The sequence below is a fragment of the Pelobates fuscus genome, chromosome 12, assembly GCF_036172605.1.
Source record: "Pelobates fuscus isolate aPelFus1 chromosome 12, aPelFus1.pri, whole genome shotgun sequence".
In the NCBI taxonomy this organism is placed as follows: Eukaryota; Metazoa; Chordata; class Amphibia; order Anura; family Pelobatidae; genus Pelobates; species Pelobates fuscus.
The window spans coordinates 67,904,746-67,925,254 of record NC_086328.1 but is presented as its reverse complement, the minus strand read 5'-3'; the positions used below and the strand labels follow the sequence as shown (position 1 = coordinate 67,925,254).

At 40.8% G+C, this 20,509-nt stretch overlaps 1 protein-coding gene across 1 annotated transcript in view; it reads right to left on the bottom strand.

Moving 5' to 3' along the window:
- Positions 1–2,925: 2,925 nt before the first annotated feature.
- LOC134578382 (chymotrypsinogen A-like) overlaps positions 2,926–20,509 on the bottom strand; it is a 43,906-nt gene continuing 26,322 nt past the window's right edge. The window contains exons 5-7 of the mRNA XM_063437373.1: positions 7,327–7,507; positions 3,768–3,901; positions 2,926–3,219 (exon numbers count right to left, since the gene is read on the bottom strand). Coding sequence (XP_063293443.1) covers positions 3,058–3,219; positions 3,768–3,901; positions 7,327–7,507 — 477 coding nt within the window. The 3' untranslated portion in view covers positions 2,926–3,057. The remainder of the gene's footprint in view (positions 3,220–3,767; positions 3,902–7,326; positions 7,508–20,509) is intronic.

Below are 20,509 nucleotides of genomic sequence, written 5' to 3'. Positions count from 1 at the left end.
GTCTCCAAGCACTCTGCCTGACACCATAACCACTGCAGACCCCACGAACCGCCGCAGCTTGGTTGGGGTCTCACCGACTCCACCCACTCTGGACCCAAGACCAAGGTCCAGCTTCCAGTAGGTGGACCTCTAGGAATTCCAGAGAGCAGGAACAGGAACAAGCTCTTAGCAGAGCTCAGCGATTATACCCTGGGGAGTATAGTGATTATTGTAATCCCCAGAGTGTAGTTCTCCAATCCCCCAAACATGAGCCGAAACTTCATGAAGGTACAAGATGATCTGAGGTGCTGGCACACCCAGTCTAGTTTTTATTACAATCTTTGCCAATACAGGACCGCCCACAGGGAGGTATAAAACAACCAATAACATCTCAGTTACAACCCACAGATTCCCTCCCCTTATCATGGGAGGTAACCCAATTACACATACAGTTAAAACATACTTTTTACCCAACTTTCATAACTCTAAAACCATACATCCAATCTCCATAAAAATTACATATTCAAAATCAATCCATTCAGGGGAACAACATATTAAAAAATGGCACGAATCAGACCAGTGGTTCAAAAGTTAAGGAAAAAGTCCTTTGTGACCAAATGAAGCATGGCTTTTCTGCCCAAAACAAGTTCCACAGAGTCTCTATCCTGGAGATAATTGGGAAGTAATCCAATTATCTCCAAGGACAGAGGCAAAACTCTATTAGCCACATGGCAGACAAAGGACAATAAAAGACATAAAAATACATACTGTTACATTTATCACATAGAACCTACACATTTACAATTTACCGAACACATAATAGCATCCATAATATTGAAGACAACCTGAATGCAATCTGCTACACAAGGGACATTGTTCCTAAAAGTCATAATATGTCCACGGATGGTTTTTAAAGTGCCAGCAGCAGCACCATACAAATACCATACCAATATGCACAAATGTTGCACCTGAAGGGCCAAATCTCCCAGGGACCATAGTCAACAGGTAAGAGGCTGGCAATCAGGCTCCTCCAACAGCCAGGGGTAAAGGGCAGCTTGTCACCAATAAACCCAGTGACAAAAGGCATTTCCTCACAATTACCATATAAAATAAGGATATGTATGATCTGAACTTTCCCCCTTTTATTAAACAAATTATGAAAGACTTGAAAAGCTTGTCATTACCACAACTATCCTGGTATGGCTGGGTGGCAGTGCGATCAAACATCCTTTTATGTTTTAGGCTGTCCCAATTGGTTGCCAAGGTCTTTCTTTAATCAGATAAGGTATATTATTTTGGGATTCATTTGTAGTAATAAACCCCCATGCCCAGCTTTTGTTTATTTGATCAGACTAAAAAACTTGGGAAGTCTGGGACATTTATCGATATTACCAGGCAGCTCATTGGACTCGAATATTTGATTGGTCTAAAAGGATGCCTAAATGGTGGATCAATAGAACAGGAAAGTATAGGGGCCCCAATCAACACGATAGCTTGGTTAAAGAGCCCAAAAATGTTCTTGAAAGAAAACTAAAATCATCCGACTCTGTCACTAGGCATGTGCATGGGATTTTTTTTGGTTTAGTTTGGCATTCCTAAATTCGGCACTTCGACACTTCGGAACTTCGGCACTTCGACACTTTGGAACGTCTGCACTTCTGCACTCTGACACTTCGGAAATTCGGTCATTTCTGAACTTCGGGACCCCGGCACTTCGACACTTCGGAACTTCGGCAACTTCGGCACTTCGACACTTTGGCACTTCGGTATTTCGGAACTTCTCTTGCAGCCGCTTGGTAGATAACTCCCTAATTCCTATGGTATTAGGGAGTTATCTACCAAAAGGCTGAAAGACCTAAATTGGTCTTTCAGCCAAATTTACTAATACTAAGTAAAGATTACTTAGTATTAGTAAATTATGCTCCTATTGAGCCGCTCACTGTTAAAAAAAAGGGGGTCCCCCGTGCGAGTGGGGGCTTTTAAACTAAAGGGGGGCCTATTGCCCTCCCTGCCCCCACCCCTGAGCAGTGGGTGGGGGCCCTAAAGTAAAATAATAGGGGGGACCTATTGTCCTCCCCCCGGCCCCCACCCCTGAGCGGTGGGTGGGGGCCCTAAATTAGAATAAGGGGGGAGGACCTAATCTGCATTGTTTCTTATGAATATTTATGTTTGTGCTTTTGAAATTCACTCAAAAATTATACATGGAAAAAAATGGTTCTGAATATTTTTTTTTTGTTTAACTCTTTTTTGTAGATTAATGCATGGTTTACACACAAAGCATTCAAATCACCTTCCAACCTGGAGTGCTATTGTAAGCTGAATCTTTGATATCTAAGTGTGTGCATGCTTAATGAAATTTGGATATTGATAGAGTTGATAGAACTTGATCCTATTGCATTCAGCAACATTAGTGATGAAAGTAAAATCTGACTCAACTCTAAACAGACATGCAGCCATTGTATTATTTAATCAATGCAGTATTCCACAGAATCCATTAACCACAAGGTTTCCTTATAGTCCTTCACCCATAGTAAAGAAGGCATAACGCTGTCCACATGTTCCAGTTAGTGTGCCACATTTTTTCATCCTGATAGAATGCAAGTACTGTTGGCACTAGCATTGCAAATCGCAGTGTGGATGAGTGGATGTGTTAAAGGAAGTCATCTTATTGAATAGTTAAAAGAAAACTTGATACATTCATAAAACAGTCCACTCATTCCACAGTACAGGATGGTAAAAATGATCTGAAGGTTAGCTGCATGGCCACCTGCTTAATAATATTACTGTTCACTACATATTGGATTAAGGAATTGAGGAGACCCACACACCATTTGTCTTTAGTTCAATTATTTTATTGCATTTGTAGTTTGAGTGTAAATTCAAGCCTAGTAAATTACACCTGTATAAATGCTATGATGTACACCTTTATTTTAAATGAGTGTTAATTAGCTTAATTTGTTACATCTAAAATTCAAATGTATTCCAAGAAGTGGCCCTAATTTTGTTTTAGTTCTAGGGGCTGTAGCTAAAAACATGTTTTAGCAGATTCCCTTTATTAACAGTGAAAAAAATAAACTTTTAATTAACAGCTACAGTTTGGTCCAACCAGGCTCTAAGAGCTGAGACCCGAGCATACACAGCAGGATATGAAGTAGAGCATGCTGAATTTCCCCATGACACAATTCCAGCCAAAGTCCAAGCTCCATTCCTCTTGCACACAAGAGGTCCACCAGAGTCACCCTGTAATTAAGATGAAATATCTAATAAGTTTAAATGTTGTATTGGACAGAAAAGGAGAATTGGAGAGTAAATTCCTCAATACCTATATTACTCAGTATTGTTGGACGATATTCTAATACCCCATTATTCAAATATACATATTAATAAATAATTTAAATATTTACGTATCCGTGGGTTCTTATGTGTTAAGATTCAGAAATTTGATGTAAAAAATCCTTAAAGTTTTGTAGTCAACAATGAAAAATATATGTGCTTTTAACCCCTTAAGGACACATGACATGTGTGACATGTCATGATTCCCTTTTATTCCAGAAGATTGGTCCTTAAGGGGTTAAAAGTGGCAATATTTTATTAGCAAAAAAAGGTAATAGACCATCCTGGACCTCCAAACTTAGTAATTACTTAACTGAGATGATATGTATCTTTAATTGTACGATTACTGATAATAATGACAACAATTATAATATATGCCAAAATATATTTAGCAAAAATAGGCGTAATTTTGTCAAATCCATACTCTCCAAAATGTGAAATGTAAACCATCATACCATACAGGAGGAGGCTCCAGAAGCTCCAGCACAGATCATGGTGCTCAGAATCTTATTCCCCCAGTATTTTTGGCAGTCAGTGTTACTCAGAAGAGGCAGAGACACTTGTTGCAGTTTGCTTGGACTAAGTTGTGCTAGTTAGAAAAAAGAAAAATAGTCCTAAAAATACTGAATGTGTTCCTTGCAGTTATCACAGCTGGTTAGGTAGATAGAAACAGATGTTAACATTCTTTAAATTAAATGTTTTTTCCCATCAATGTCAAATAATACAAAATAAAGAAATAAAAAATACCACATTGACACAAGTATCCAGGCACTTTGCTATGACACTTGGAATTTGGCTCAGTGCAACACATTTCTATGGACCATCTTTAAGATGTTGCTACACTTTGATTGGATTAAACCTAAGCAAATTCAATACATTGGACAAGTTTTGGAAAGGGAAACACTTGTCTTTATAAGGTCTAACAACTGTTAATGCATATCAGAGCAAAAACCCACGAGGTCTAAAGAGATTGTTGTGAGCCTAGAGACAGGATATTGTTGATAGACAGATCTAGGGAAGGCTACAAAAAATGTCATCTACATTGAAAGCTCCCAAGAGTGGAGTGAATCTTGAATGGAAGAAGTTTGGAACAAAGAACTCTTCCTAAAGCTGGCTGAGTGGCCAAATTGAGCACTCTGGGGGGAAAAAGGGCTTTGTCAGAGAGGTTACCAAGAACTCGATGGCAATTCTGTGTGAGCTCCAGAGATCGTGATTGGAGATGGGAGAAACTTATAGAAGGATGACCAACACTGCAACACTCTGCTGTCTGGCCTTAAAAGCAAACTGGCCAGATGGAAAAACACATGGACTAGAGCAAACATGTTACTGGGGAGACCTGAAAATGGCTGTCCACCAACAGGGCCTGATTTACCCTCCTTACTGCCCCAAGGCCAGTTTCCTCAATGCACTACATATATAAAACACACACACACATATATATATATGCGCAAAGGTTTAGCATATGTGATTGGACACTTTAATGCAAGGTTTGTCAAGATGCTGCAATGTGGGGTTGTGTGTGTTGGATTGCTACTTGTGTTGCATTTTTGAGGGTAGGCGTCTTGTGGTGTCGCTTACTTCTGAAGTGCGCTGGATTTTGTACATTGTATAAATTAGACCCAGCAGCACCTTATAATGTATGCATGTTCAGGTGAGTGCAGCCCTCTTTGTGTCACTTATATATTTGGGAGTCCAGACCAACCCCTTTGTCACAGGTGCCTCATTCCAGGGCCCTATTTAGCCTTGACCTGCAGAGAGTCCCAGGAGGAAGAATTTCCTAAGTAAGTGGATTAATCTCACAATAGCAGGCATTAGGCTGCTTGAGTAGGTCTTGCCAAGAATTGAGTACATTGATGTTGTGGCAGGCTTATGCAATGTATGATCATATACTGTTAATAAACCCCAATTATTTTTTGATTAGGTGAAATTTTTTTAAATAAAACTATTACATTATGTGAGACTTGAAATTGCTGTTTAGTGAATGAGTGAGTGCACTGGATTTTATATATTAACCCCTTAAGGACACAGCTTCAGAAGCTGGACATACCCTTAAGGACACAAGCAATTTTTGCATTTTTTTCTGTTTGTGTTCAACTGCAATTTGCATCTCTCTCATTTATTGTACCAACACATATCATATACCGTTTTTTAGACAACAAAAAGGGCTTTAATTTGATGTGACCTATACATGTATAAATTCTCATTTATTACAAAAAAAATGCAAAATAATGTGGAAAAAACAAAAACGCTTTTTTCCCCACGTTTTGGCAATAATAATGTGTGCATAATATTTTGTGGCAATCAGGGGTTAATTTTCATTTATGACGGAAATTTTCCGTCCAGCGTCCTTAAGGGGAGTGCTGCAATGACGGAAAATTTCCGTCATGCGTCCTTAAGGGGTTAACCCCTTAAGGACACAACGTCTGAAAAAAAAAAAAAAGGAATCATGTATCCTTAAGGGGTTAATATACAAATTTCTATACAGTAGGGTTGTTTGTATCTGTGTCCGTGTGTAGAGATGCTGCTTGTGGGGTTTTGTGTGTTTGTGGGGTTGCATTCATGGGGTAGATGCTGCCTGCGTGCTTGTATATTGTGTGTGGATATGGGTGTTTGCAGTTTAGTGTGGGTGTGGGCATGTAAACAAGGTCTGTTAGTTGATAGGGGCTGTAGTGTGTGTGAATGGGGATAGTGACTGTAGTGTATGTTTTTAAGAGGATAGGGACATTTTTGTGCATTTGTTGTTGAAGGTTTTGTGAAGAAAAATGGGGCTGCAGAGTGTGTGTGGGAATATTGAGGTAGTAGAGAATATATATGTTGGATCAGGTCAGTAAAGCACGCAAGGAATAGTAGTGTGCATTTTGGTCTGATAGGGACTGTGTGTGTGTGTGTGTGTGTGTTGGGAAGACAGTGGCTGCTATGTATGTTGAGGAGGAGGAGGACTATGGTTTGGGAAAAAGTGCATTAGATGCTGTAGAGATAGTAGCTGTAGTGAGGGATAGGGATGTAGTGTAGGGGATAAGGGCTGTGGTGGGTGAAGAGTAGCAGTACAGAGTAATAGGGAAACAAGTGCTGCTGTAGGGGGTTAATGGCTGTGGTGGAGGGTAGTAGCTTTGATGGAGGGGCTAGGGGCTGCAGTGGGTAAATAGGGACTGTGGTGGGGATAGTGGTTGTAGTGAGGAGAGATAGGGGCTGTTGTGAAAGGGATATGGTCTGTAAATATTGACTGTAGTGGGAGAACAGGAATTGTAGTGTAAGGGATAGGGGTTGAAGAGTTGCTTAAATAAAATGTTTAATAAAAAAAAAAAAACCTGTGCCAGGGAGGGGGAACCTGATCGGATAAGTGATGTTGCTGTCTGCACCCTGGTGGGCACAGACAGCTCCTTCCAGCCAGCACCAGGGGATTGTATCAGAACAATAACCTGTGGTAACTCTGTGATACAATATTGAGATCCAGCAGGAGAAGCAGCTGGTTGGTGAGGGGGATCTTTGATCTCTTCAAAAGCTGTGCCACACTTTGCTTGCCTACTGCCCCAAGGCCATGGTGGCCTTATGGCAAACATGGCCCTCTACAACAACAGTCCCCATACAACCTGACAGAGCTTTAAAGGATTGTTTTTGTCTGTTTAATATATTTGCAATAGTGTTTTTATTTGTTATTATGAGCTATTAAATGTGGTGGAAACAAAATTAATTTAAACATAAGACTGTAACATAACAAATTTGAAAAAATAAGGGTTCTGGATACTTTCTGGAAGCACTGCACACTCAAATATATGCATCCTGTCTTTATTACTTCTCTTTATTAATCTTGTATCTGTGGAATGGACAATAATATTGCCATACTTCAGAATGTATTATGGTTTTTACTGGATTAAACAGTTTGATCCTTTGATATCATTGTTGACTTGAAATATGCCAACATGTTTTAAAAACAGTTTTAAATCTATTATTTTCCTGGAACAAAAGATTAAACATTTTAAATTCTAAATATGAATATCATATTAGTTTTCTTACATGAAGCATTGATATATCCCCATCCAGTTGTAACACATCTCTCTCCTCTATTAAAAACATCAATACTGGCAGCAACACATACAGTAGAAACACGATTGTTGAAAGTAGCAACGCTGGAGAGCTTCAGCAAAGTGATGTCGTTGTTAAAAGTGTTAGAGTTGTAGCTTGGATGTCTGAAAACCTGATACCAACAGAGAATTGTTACAATCCAATATAAATTGCCTTACACCGTCACATAATATTCCATTCTGGTTTCACTGATCACTCACCTGTTTTTATTGTATGAGGAGTATGACAAAATGAAATAATTAACAATTTAAAATAAAAAAATAAAACAAACACACTGTTGGACAGTCAACAACCCTTGTACATGTTTAAGTTGTACATTTATGAAGGATTAAGCATGGATCTTTTGTATCTCTCCAATACTGACACTATTGATATATGGTTCAATAAAATTACATATTTTTCAAAAGAACTCAGAGAAAGGAGATGAAATCCAGCTGAAGTCTAGGAAGGTGGAGATGACAGAGTAAGAAGGAATCAATTATATGTTTTTCAAATAAATGAAAACCAATAATTGTAACTTTAAACATGTGTAGCAAAATACAGGAGCTTGAGATTTTAGCATACAGAGAATAGCAAGACATAATTGGGATTGCTGAGATTCGGTAGGATGAAATACTTGATTGGGCTGTTAATTTAAATGGATATATATATATATATATTATTTAGGAAGAATAGAAAAATAAAAAAGGGGGAGAGGTGTGTTTATATATCAAACAAGAATTGAAGTGTTAAAGAAATGGTATGTGATGTTGCATTTGAGAATGTCAAAGCCTTATGGGTAGACCTTTGCATAGGATGAAACAGGGGACATTCCGTAATAGTAGGAATAGGTTACAAACCTGCAAACATTAATACTGATAGGAAAAGAGCAACTGCTATCTTAAATGAATAAGGTTTCACATCTGGAAAATATGTAAATCACTAGAGATTTTAATTATCAAGACGTTCAGTGGGCCAGAGGGACTAGTAGTACATTTAAGGAAAACCGTTTTTTAAACCTGTTAAATGACAGACTTTCATGTCTTAATTAATAGAAGGACCAAATAGAATAGATGCTTGGATTGTGTAATAACTAATAATGTTGACCTGTTTAAAAAAAAAAAAAAGTTAGGAAGATCAACTACACCCAGGGTGCTACCATAAGGCGGCCTGGGAGCGCAATGTCAGAACCTGTATGTACAGTAGGTGTGGATAAAATATGTTTACATAGAAGAAATATGACTATAAATGAGAATTAGAGGGAGTAATTGATCATCTTTGCACTAAAACAATATGGAAGAAAAGAGAGGTAGCCCTATTTATAAACACTAATATGAAGGAACAAAAACATAATAGATATAATAAAATAATTTATCACATTAATTATATTAGACATATACAAATCTGTATATGAAGAGAATGAAAGTTTGACTAGGAACGAAAAAGAAGAGAGAAATTTGAGATAGGTAGAATAAGGACAAGGTGCAAAGGGAAAAGAGACTAACAACTATTATGAAAACCATATAGAAGCAGAAATAATTTTTACAAGCAACTTTCTCAGATAGCCAGCACCCTCTGAAATTGACCAAAGTTGAATTAGGTCAGATCAGGAATGAGATTCCTGATAACACTAGAATTAGTAGTGTTGTATGAATTGTGAAATGATGTTTTATATGAAGTCTATTTTACTATTTTTATAAGTCTTTAAGGGGTTAAGACATATTACCAATCTCTATACAATACGGGAAATTAGAATAAAGTCATTCAGAAGAGCATGATTAAAAAAAAAAAAAATCTTGAAAAATGTAAACTTCCAAAAATGAATCCACGAAAACTTCAGCAGTTGAATAAACCGATCTCTATTATAGAAGTACAAAATACAATAAAATGGCTAAAAAAAAGGAAAGTCCCCAGAACCAGACGGCATGTCTGCAATTTTTTATAAAACATTTGAAAATGAAATTTCAACAATTCTACAGCAGACTTTTAATAAATTTACCACTAGTAGATTAATTCCACAAGAATTATTACAAGCCAATATTCTCCTGATTCCCAAACTGGGAAAAGAACCCGTTAGCCTGTTGAATTACCACCCAATCTCTTTAATTAACTTAGATATAAAGATATTTTCCAAGATATTTGCAGAAAGACTTAAATCAATCATCCCTGAACTTATACATAAGGACCAAACTGGATTCATTTTGCGAAGGGATATGGTTGATAACACCCGGAAAATTATAAATCTGATAAGCTACTCGAATGTTTATGATGTATCTTTCTGTTTTTATTTAGTCATTGATACTACACATTGATTTCATATACAGTTGCATGAAAAAGTATGTGAACCCTTTGGAATGATATGGATTTCTGCACAAATTGGTCATAAAATGTGATCTGATCATCATCTAAGTCACAACAATAGACAATCACAGTCTGCTTAAACTAATAACACACAAAGAATGAAATGTTGCCATATTTTTATTGAACACACCATGTAAACATTCACAGTGCAGATGGAAAAAGTATGTGAACCCTTGGATTTAATAACTGGTTGAACCTCCTTTGGCAGCAATAACTTCAACCAAATGTTTCCTGTAGTTGCAGATCAGACGTGCACAACAGTCGGGAGTAATTCTTGACCATTCCTCTTTACAGAACTGTTTCAGTTCAGCAATATTCTTGGGATGTCTGGTGTGAATCGCTTTCTTGAGGTCATGCCACAGCATCTCAATCGGGTTGAGGTCAGGACTCTGACTGGGCCACTTCAGAAGGCGTATTTTCTTCTGTTTAAGTCATTCTGTTGTTGATTTACTTATATGCTTTGGGTCATTGTCCTGTTGCAACACCCATCTTCTGTTGAGCTTCACAGCTGGTAGACAGATGGCCTTAAGTTCTCCTGCAAAATGTCTTGATAAACTTGGGAATTCATTTTTCCTTCGATGATAGCAATCCGTCCAGGCCCCTACACAGCAAAGCAGCCTACTTCACAGTTGGCATGAGGTTTTGATGTTGGTGTGCTGTGCCTCTTTTTCGCCACACATAGTGTTGTGTGTTTCTTCCAAACAACTCAACTTTGGTTTCATCTGTCCACAGACTATTCTGCCAGTACTGGTGTGGAACATCCAGGTGCTCTTGTGCAAACTGTAAATGTGCAGCAATGTTTTGTTTGGACAGCAGTGGCTTCCTCTGTGGTATCCTCCCATGAAATCCATTCTTGTTTAGTGTTTTACGTATTGTAGATTCGCTAACACGGATGTTAGCATTTGCTAGTGACTTTTGTAAGTCTTTAGCTGACACTCTAGGATTCTTCTTCACCTCATTGAGCATTCTACCCAGTGCTTTTGCAGTCATCTTTACAGGACGGCCACTTCTAGGGAGAGTAGCAGCAGTGCTGAACTTTCTCCATTTATAGACAATTTGTCTTACCGTGGACTGATTAACAGCAAGGCTTCTGGAGATACTTGTATAACCCTTTCCAGCTTTATGCAAGTCAACAAATCATAGGCCTTCTGAGAGCTCTTTTGTGTGAGGTATCATTCACATCAGTCAATGCTTCTTGTGAAAAGCAAACCCAGAACTGGTGTGTGTTTTTTATAGGGCAGGGTAGCTGTAACCAACACCTCCAATCTCATCTCATTGATTGGACTCCAGTTGGCTGACATCTCACTCCAATTAGCTCTTGGAAATGTCATTAGTCTAGGGGTTCACATACTTTTTCCATCTGCACTGTGAATGTTTACATGGTGTGTTCAATAAAAACATGGCAACATTTCATTCTTTGTGTGTTATTAGTTTAAGCAGACTGTGATTGTCTGTTGTTGTGACTTAGATGATGATCAGATCACATTTTATGACCAATTTGTGCAGAAATCCATGTCATTCCAAAGGGTTCACATACTTTTTTTGCAACTGTATATCACAACACAATACCTAACTGATGTTTAGAAAACAATAAAAAAAATGTAAAAAATTGTGGTGAGAAAAAAAATCTCATTGTTTACATACATGTTGATTTTTGCTGATATGCTCCACTGTCATAAAATTCCCCAAATGATGCTCAGCTACCTCTTTGGAGTTAACCAATACTCAATGTCAACAATGTATTTTGTGAAGGTACAGTGCTGTGTACAAGAGATTTTTTTGATGGTCTGGTTTTATTTTGAAGTATTTTAGCAAATTGCTTATTCCAACTATCCCACAAAGGCATAACATTTCTTAAAGAAGACACCCCAAGGTATTATTATTATTATGATTATGATATTTATATAGCGCCGTCAAATTCCGCAGCGCTTTACAATGGGTGGACGAACAGACATGTAGTTGTAACCAGACAAGTTGGACACACAACAACAGATGGGTTGAGGGCCCTGCTCAATGAGCTTAAATGCTAGAGGGAGTGGGGTAAAATGACACAAAAAGGTAAGGATAGTATTAGACTAGTGACAGTTGCAGAAGAGAAATCAGTTGGGAGCTATTAACAGTTTAATTGATACGCTTTTATGAAGAAGTGGGTTTTCAACGAGTGGAGACTGGGTGAGCATCTAACGGAGGAGGGAAGCGAGTTCCACAGGAACGGTGCAGCCCTTGAGAAATCTTGAAGGCGAGCATCAGAGGTGGAAGTACGGACAGAAGATAGACGTAAGTCTTCAGCAGATCGTAAGGGCCTAGACGGGACATACTTGTGTATAAGGGAGGATAGATTGGTGGGAGAAGCATTATGTAGAGATTTGAAAGCAAGAACCAGAATTTTAAATTGAGCTCTATATTTTATAGAAAGCCAATGTAGGGACTGACAGAAGGGTGAGGCATGGGAGGTGCGGGCGGACAGGAAGATGAGCCTCGCTGCCGCATTCATTATGGACTGTAACGGCGCAAGTTGGGAGCATGTAAAACCACTGAGAAGCGGATTACAGTAGTCAAGGCGAGAAAGGACAGTGGAATGGACCAACACCTTAGTCGATTCTGGCGTTAAGTAGGGGCGGATGCGCGCAATGTTTTTGAGATGGAAATGACAGGATTTGGCGATAGATTGAACATGAGGCTTGAAGGAGAGGTCGGAGTCAAAGAGAACACCTAGGCAGTGAGCCTGCATGGTGGAGCTGATGGTAGCACCGTTGACTTGGAGGGAGACCGACATAGGAGTAACAACACTTGAGGGAGGAAAGACCAGAATTTCAGTTTTGGTCAAGTTTAGTTTAAGGAAGTGGGCAGCCATCTAATTAGAAATAGCAGAGAGGCAGTCAGAGACACTAGTCAAGAGGGACGGGGAGAGATCAAAAGAGGACAGGCAGATTTGCGTGTCATCTGCATAGAAATTATATTGGAAGCCAAAGGAGCTAATGTGTTTACCAAGGACTGAACCTTGTGTCCCCCAAGGACTGAACCTTGGGGGACACCAGCAGAGAGGAGTTGGGGAGAAGAAGCAGAGCCAGAGAAAGAAACACTGAAAGAGCGCTGGGAGAGGTAGGAGGAGCACCAGGAGAGAGCAATATCTTGTAGACCGATATTGTGGAGGATGAGAAGAAGCTGTTGATGATCAACAGTATCAAAAGCCGCAGACAGGTCAAGGAGAATTAGGATAGAGTAGTGACCAGGAGATTTTGCAGTGAGTAGATCATTGGATACTTTGGTCAGTGCCGTTTCCACAGAGTGCTTAGCGCGGAAACCAGACTGAAGTGGGTCTAGCAGAGTTGGACTCGAGAAAGTCTGTCAATCTCACATACACAATTCTTTCAAGGATCTTGGATGCAAAAGGCGAGATAGGACAGTAGTTGAATGGGTAGTTAGGGTCAAGATTGGGCTTCTTTAGAATTGGGGTTACAGTTGCATGTTTGAAGGGCGATGGAAATATACCAGAGGAGAGAGAAAGATTGAGAATTTTAGTGAGAGGTGGAGAAAGAGAAGAAGACAGAGTACGGATGAGATGCGAGGGAATTGGATCTAGGGAGCCGGTATTTCAAAATACATATTTTTTCTGCCTTTTTAAAACACACAGTGCGTTTGCAATGTATATTTTGCAAAATGTATGTGTGCTATGGCTGCATAATTGTCACGATTCGGGGATCCTAACACGCTAACAGGTCACAGATAGTAAAGGGTGCAGTACCGGTCCTTAGAATGGCTGGGCTAAGCACACTAAGAATAGTCAGGAGACAAGCCAAGTAATGGAAGCCAGAAAACAGGAGAACAAGAAACAAGCCGAGGTCAAAGGAATGGAGAAAGCAGGAGAATCGGAATAACAAGCGAAATATACGGTAACCAGAGAGACACACAAGCAAAAAGCAATACAGGTATCAAAGACCACAACAGGGCACTGAGAGACAGGAAAGTAAGCATTTAAATCCTGTGCTTAACTCTGATTGGATAACTTCCAATCAGAATTAACAATCACACGTGGGGGATATCTATACCTCCCACTGTGATTACTGTGCTGTAGCTTTAACGCCGGGTCACGTGAGTGACCCCGGCGTTCAGATAATTGTGCCGGCTCCCAGCGTGCAGCGTTATACATGCTGCCGCTGGGAGGGAGGGGAGGATGACGTGAGCGGCGTGTCAAGAAGAGAGGATGCCGCTCGCTGACAGGTGAGGGGAGAGGGGACCGCGGAACCCTGACAATAATACGTCATATGTTGCTCAGCTATGTTGTTGAAGTAGGACAATACCCTCATATGTACCTTTGCCAGTATATGTGAACATTGAAGGGGTACATTTGAAACACTGTCATTCCATTTTTTTCAAACTTTGAATTTTTACGCTGGGTCCATGTCCCTCGGTGGAGTTTTTCTTAGCAGGTTGCTTATTCCAACAACCCTATATAGGCATATTTCTTAAAAAATACTCCCCATTTCAAAAGGCATATTTTAAACCTTAGCATGGGATTTTTTTGCTAGTCTTTACCAAGTGCAGTGTAGTAAGCATTTTATTCCATTTTTGAAACTTATGTTTTTCACTTTTTAAAAGTCTTCTAATTGTTAGCCCCTGCCTAGCCTAACAGTAAATCCCCCAACTCCCCACTAACGTCTACACACCCTACCTAAAAAAATAAATATTTTACAAATAATTAATTAACTAACTAACTTTAGCTCCCATGGTTTAAAAATAATAAAAATAAACCTTAACCCTCAGGGGGTAAAAAGAAAATCTAAAAGAAAATCTGTGAAATATTGTGATCTGTATTTTGATCACTGCAGACTAGAGATGTCCCGAATAGTTCGCTGGCGAATAGTTCCTGGCGAACATAGCTTGTTCGCATTCGCCACGGCGGGCGAACATATGCGATGTTCGGTCCGCCCCTATTCATCATCATTGAGTTAACTTTGACCCTGCACCTCACAGTCAGCAGACACATTCCAGCCATTCAGCAGCAGACCCTCCCTCCCAGACCCTCCCACCTCCTGGACAGCATCCATTTTAGATTCATTCGGAAGCTGCCTTCTTAGTGAGAGGAGGGACAGTGCAGCTGCTGCTGATTTAATAGGGAAATCGACAGCTAGGTATTCAGTGCCCACTACAGTTCTGAAGGACTCATCTAATCTCTGCTGTAAGGACAGCACCCCAAAAAGCCCTTTTTAGGGCTAGAACATCAGTCTGCTTTTTTTTTTCCTGTGTAATCCAATTGCAGTTGCCTGCCTGCCAGTGTGTGTGTCAGGCTCACAGCGTATACTGTGCCCACTTGCCCAGTTCCACCACTCATATCTGGTGTCACAATAGCTTGCATTTAAAAAATAAAAACTGTTTTGACTGTGAAATAATAGCAGTCAGTTTCCTTCACACGTGTGCGTTTCAGGGCCTGCCAGGGCACAGTGTCACACCAGTGCAACTCATATCTGGTGCAACAGTAGTGTACATTTTTTTAAAAAAAAACTAGAAATTTGACTGTGAAATAATAGCAGTCAGTTTCCTTCACACGTGTACGTTTCAGGGCCTGCCAGGGCACAGTGTCACACCAGTGCAACTCATATCTGGTGTAACAGTAGTGTACATTAAAAAAAAAAAAAACTAGAAATTTGACTGTGAAATAATAGCAGTCAGTTTCCTTGACACGTGTGCGTTTCAGGGCCTGCCAGGGCACAGTGTCACACCAGTGCAACTCATATCTGGTGTAACAGTAGTGTACATTAAAAAAGAACTAGAAATTTGACTGTGAATAATAGCAGTCAGTTTCCTTCACGCATGTGCGTTTCAGGGCCTGCCAGGGCACAGTGTCACACCAGTGCAACTCATATATGGTGTAACAGTAGTGTACATTTAAAAAAACAAACACACTTTTTTGACTGTGAAATAATAGCAGTCAGTTTCCTTGACACGTGTGCATTTCAGGGCCTGCCAGGACACAGTGTCACACTAGTGCAACTAATATCTGGTGTAACAGTAGTGTACATTAAAAAACAAACTAGAAATTTGACTGTGAAATAAAGCAGTCAGTTTCCTTCACACGTGTGTGTTTCAGGGCCTGCCAGGGCAGAGTGTCACACCAGTGCAACTCATATCTGGTGTAACAGTAGTGTACATTTAAAAAAAACAAAACACTTTTTTGACTGTGAAATAATAGCAGTCAGTTTCCTTGACACATGTGCATTTCAGGGCCTGCCAGGGCAGAGTGTCACACCAGTGCAACTCATATCTGGTGTAACAGTAGTGTACATTTAAAAAAAAAAAACTAGAAATTTGACTGTAAAATAATAGCAGTCAGTTTCCTTGACACGTGTGCGTTTCAAGGCCTGCCAGGGCACACTGTCACACCAGTGCAACTCATATCTGGTGAAACAGTAGTGTACATTAAAAAAAAAAAAACTAGAAATTTGACTGTGAAATAATAGCAGTCAGTTTCCTTCACACGTGTGTGTTTCAGGGCCTGCCAGGGCAGTGTGTCACACCAGTGCAACTCATACCTGGTGTAACAGTAGTGTACATTTAAAAAAAAAAAAACTAGAAATTTGACTGTTAAATAATAGCAGTCAGTTTCCTTCACACGTGTGCGTTTCAGGGCCTGCCAGGGCACAGTGTCACACCAGTGCAACTCATATCTGGTGCAACAGTAGTGTACATTTTTTTAAAAAAAAAAACTAGAAATTTGACTGTGAAATAATAGCAGTCAGTTTCCTTCACACGTGTACGTTTCAGGGCCTGCCAGGGCACAGTGTCACACCAGTGCAACTCATATCTGGTGTAACAGTAGTGTACATTAAAAAAAAAAAAACCTAGAAATTTGACTGTGAAATAATAGCAGTCAGTTTCCTTGACACGTGTGCGTTTCAGGGCCTGCCAGGGCACAGTGTCACACCAGTGCAACTCATATCTGGTGTAACAGTAGTGTACATTAAAAAAGAACTAGAAATTTGACTGTGAATAATAGCAGTCAGTTTCCTTCACGCATGTGCGTTTCAGGGCCTGCCAGGGCACAGTGTCACACCAGTGCAACTCATATATGGTGTAACAGTAGTGTACATTTAAAAAAACAAACACACTTTTTTGACTGTGAAATAATAGCAGTCAGTTTCCTTGACACGTGTGCATTTCAGGGCCTGCCAGGACACAGTGTCACACTAGTGCAACTAATATCTGGTGTAACAGTAGTGTACATTAAAAAACAAACTAGAAATTTGACTGTGAAATAAAGCAGTCAGTTTCCTTCACACGTGTGTGTTTCAGGGCCTGCCAGGGCAGAGTGTCACACCAGTGCAACTCATATCTGGTGTAACAGTAGTGTACATTTAAAAAAAACAAAACACTTTTTTGACTGTGAAATAATAGCAGTCAGTTTCCTTGACACATGTGCATTTCAGGGCCTGCCAGGGCAGAGTGTCACACCAGTGCAACTCATATCTGGTGTAACAGTAGTGTACATTTAAAAAAAAAACAACTAGAAATTTGACTGTAAAATAATAGCAGTCAGTTTCCTTGACACATGTGCGTTTCAGGGCCTGCCAGGGCACAGTGTCACACCAGTGCAACTCATATCTGGTGTAACAGTAGTGTACATTAAAAAAAAAACTAGAAATTTGACTGTGAAATAATAGCAGTTAGTTTCCTTCACGCGTGTGCGTTTCAGGGCCTGCCAGGGCACAGTGTCACACCAGTGCAAATCATATCTGGTGTAACAGTAGTGTACATTAAAAAAAAAAAAAAAACTAAACACTTGTTTGACTGTGAAATAATAGCAGTCAGTTTCCTTAACACGTGTGTGTTTCAGGGCCTGCAGGGCAGTGTCACAGAAGTGCAACTCATATCTGGTGTAACAGTAGTGTACAATAAGAAAAAAACTAGAAATTTGACTGTGAAATAATAATAGTCAGTTTCCTTCACACGTGTGCGTTTCAGGGCCTGCCAGGGCACAGTGTCACACCAGTGCAACTCATATCTGGTGTAACAGTAGTGTACATTTAAAAAAAACAAAAACACTTTTTTGACTGTGAAATAATAGCAGTCATTTTCCTTCACACGTGTGCATTCCAAGGCCTGCCAGGGCACAGTGTCACACCAGTGCAACTCATATCTGGTGTAACAGTAGTGTACATTTAAAAAAAAAAACTAGAAATTTGACTGTAAAATAATAGCAGTCAGTTTCCTTGACACGTGTGCGTTTCAAGGCCTGCCAGGGCACACTGTCACACCAGTGCAACTCATATCTGGTGTAACAGTAGTGTACATTTAAAAAAACAAAACACTTGTTTGACTGTGAAATAATAGCAGTCAGTTTCCTTAACACGTGTGCGTTACAGGGCCTGCCAGGGCAGTGTCACAGAAGTGCAACTCATATCTGGTGTAACAGTAGTGTACAATAAAAAAAAAATAGAAATTTGACTGTAAAATAATAGCAGTCAGTTTCCTTCACACGTGTGCGTTTCAGGGCCTGCCAGGGCACAGTGTCACACCAGTGCAACTCATATCTGGTGTAACAGTAGTGTACATTAAAAAAAAAAAACTAGAAATTCGACTGTAAAATAATAGCGGTCAGTTTCCTTGACACGTGTGCATTTCAGGGCCTGCCAGGGCACAGTGTCACACCAGTGCAACTCATATCTGGTGAAACAGTAGTGTACATTAAAAAAAAAAAAACTAGAAATTTGACTGTGAAATAATAGCAGTCAGTTTCCTTCACACGTGTGTGTTTCAGGGCCTGCCAGGGCAGTGTGTCACACCAGTGCAACTCATACCTGGTGTAACAGTAGTGTACATTTAAAAAAAAAAAAACTAGAAATTTGACTGTTAAATAATAGCAGTCAGTTTCCTTCACACGTGTGCGTTTCAGGGCCTGCCAGGGCACAGTGTCACACCAGTGCAACTCATATCTGGTGTAACAGTAGTGTACATTTAAAAAAAATGTATAATTTTGACTGTAATAGATTGAATAGCAGTTAGTTGTCTTCAAGCGTGTGTCAGGCCTACAGTGTCTACTCTGCCAACTTCTGCCAGTGCACAGTGCCACTCATATCTGTTGTCACAGTAGCTTGCATGGATAGTACCACTAATCGAAAAAAAAAAATGACAGGCAGAGGCAGGCCACCCCGCAGGGGCCGTCGTGGTCGTGGTGCTGTGATTCCCTTTGGCCCTGTGTTCAGAGGCCACGTACCCTGAACTCGAAAAGTTCTGAGGACATAGATGACTGGCTAACACAGGACACCCAGTCTTCTACAGCTTCCGCTCGGAACCTTGACGCACCATCCTCCTCCAGCTTAGCTTCGGGCACCTTTTAAGTTACCACTCGCCCGCCTGCCGCCACCACCAACACTAGCACCACAGCGCTTCACTTCATCTGTCAGCGGAGTTATTTACACATCAGTTGGAAGAAATGAGTGATGCGCAACTAATTTTGCCAGAGGATGTAGATAACAGGGATATGTCTCAGTCACGCAGCATTACACACATGGACGTATGGTGTGATGATGATGATGTTGTACCCACTGCTGCTTCCTTTGCTGAGTTGTCAGATACAAGTGAAGCGGTTGATGATGACGATGCTTCCGTGGATGTCACGTGGGTGCCCGCTAGAAGAGAAGAAGAACATGGGGAAAGTTCAGATGGGGAGACAGAGAGGAGGAGGAGACGAGTTGGAAGGAGGGGGAGGTCATCACAAGGAGCTAGTGGCACAGTCAGACAGCATGCATCGGCACTCGGGGTCAGCCAGACATCACGCCAATCAACGCATGCTGTTGCCACCACCAGAATGCCGTCATTGCAGAGCTCAGCAGTGTGGCATTTTTTTTGTGTGTCTGCCTCTGACAACAGCGATGCCATTTGCAACCTGTGCCAAAAAAAAAACTGAGTCGTGGGAAGTCCAACACCCACCTAAGTACAACTGCTTTGCGAAGGCACATGATCGCACATCACAAACACCTATGGGATCAACACATGAGTACAAGCAGCAGACAAACTTAAAGCCGCCATTCTCCTCCTGGTCCAGCATCTTCAGCCACGCCAACCACTGCTTTCCTCCTTGCCCCCTCTCAACCATCCGCCACTCTGTCTCTCGCCTTGAGCAGTTCCTGCTCATCTGCCCACAGTCAGGTGTCTGTCAAGGACATGTTTGAACGTAAGAAGCCAATGTCACAAAGTCACCCCCTTGCCCGGCATCTGACAGCTGGCTTGTCTGAACTCTTAGCCCGCCAGCTTTTACCATACAAGCTGGTGGAGTCTGAGGCGTTCCAAAAATTTGTAGCTATTGGGACACCGCAGCGGAAGGTACCCGGACGAAATTTCTTTGCACAAAAGGCAATCCCTAACCTGTACTTTATTGTGCAAAAGGAAGTAATGGCATGTCTGGCACACAGTGTTGGGGCAAGGGTCCATCTGACCACTGATTCCTGGTCTGCAAAGCATGGTCAGGGCAGGTATATCACCTACACTGCGCATTGGGTAAACCTGCTGACGGCTGCCAAGCATGGAATGCGTGGCTCTGCAGAAGAGTTGGTGACACCGCTACGACTTGTAGGCAGGCCTGCTGCCACCTCCTCTACTCCTCCTACTCCATCCTCTTCCATAACCTCCTCGGCTGAGTCCTCTTCTGCTGCTGCGTCTTGCTCCACATCAACGCCAACCCCCCAGCTCCCCAGGTACTATTCCACATCCCTATTCTGCTCTATGTCAGTGTGTATCAGGGGCTCTGAGGACAGGTTTCAATCCATACCAGCCAAAA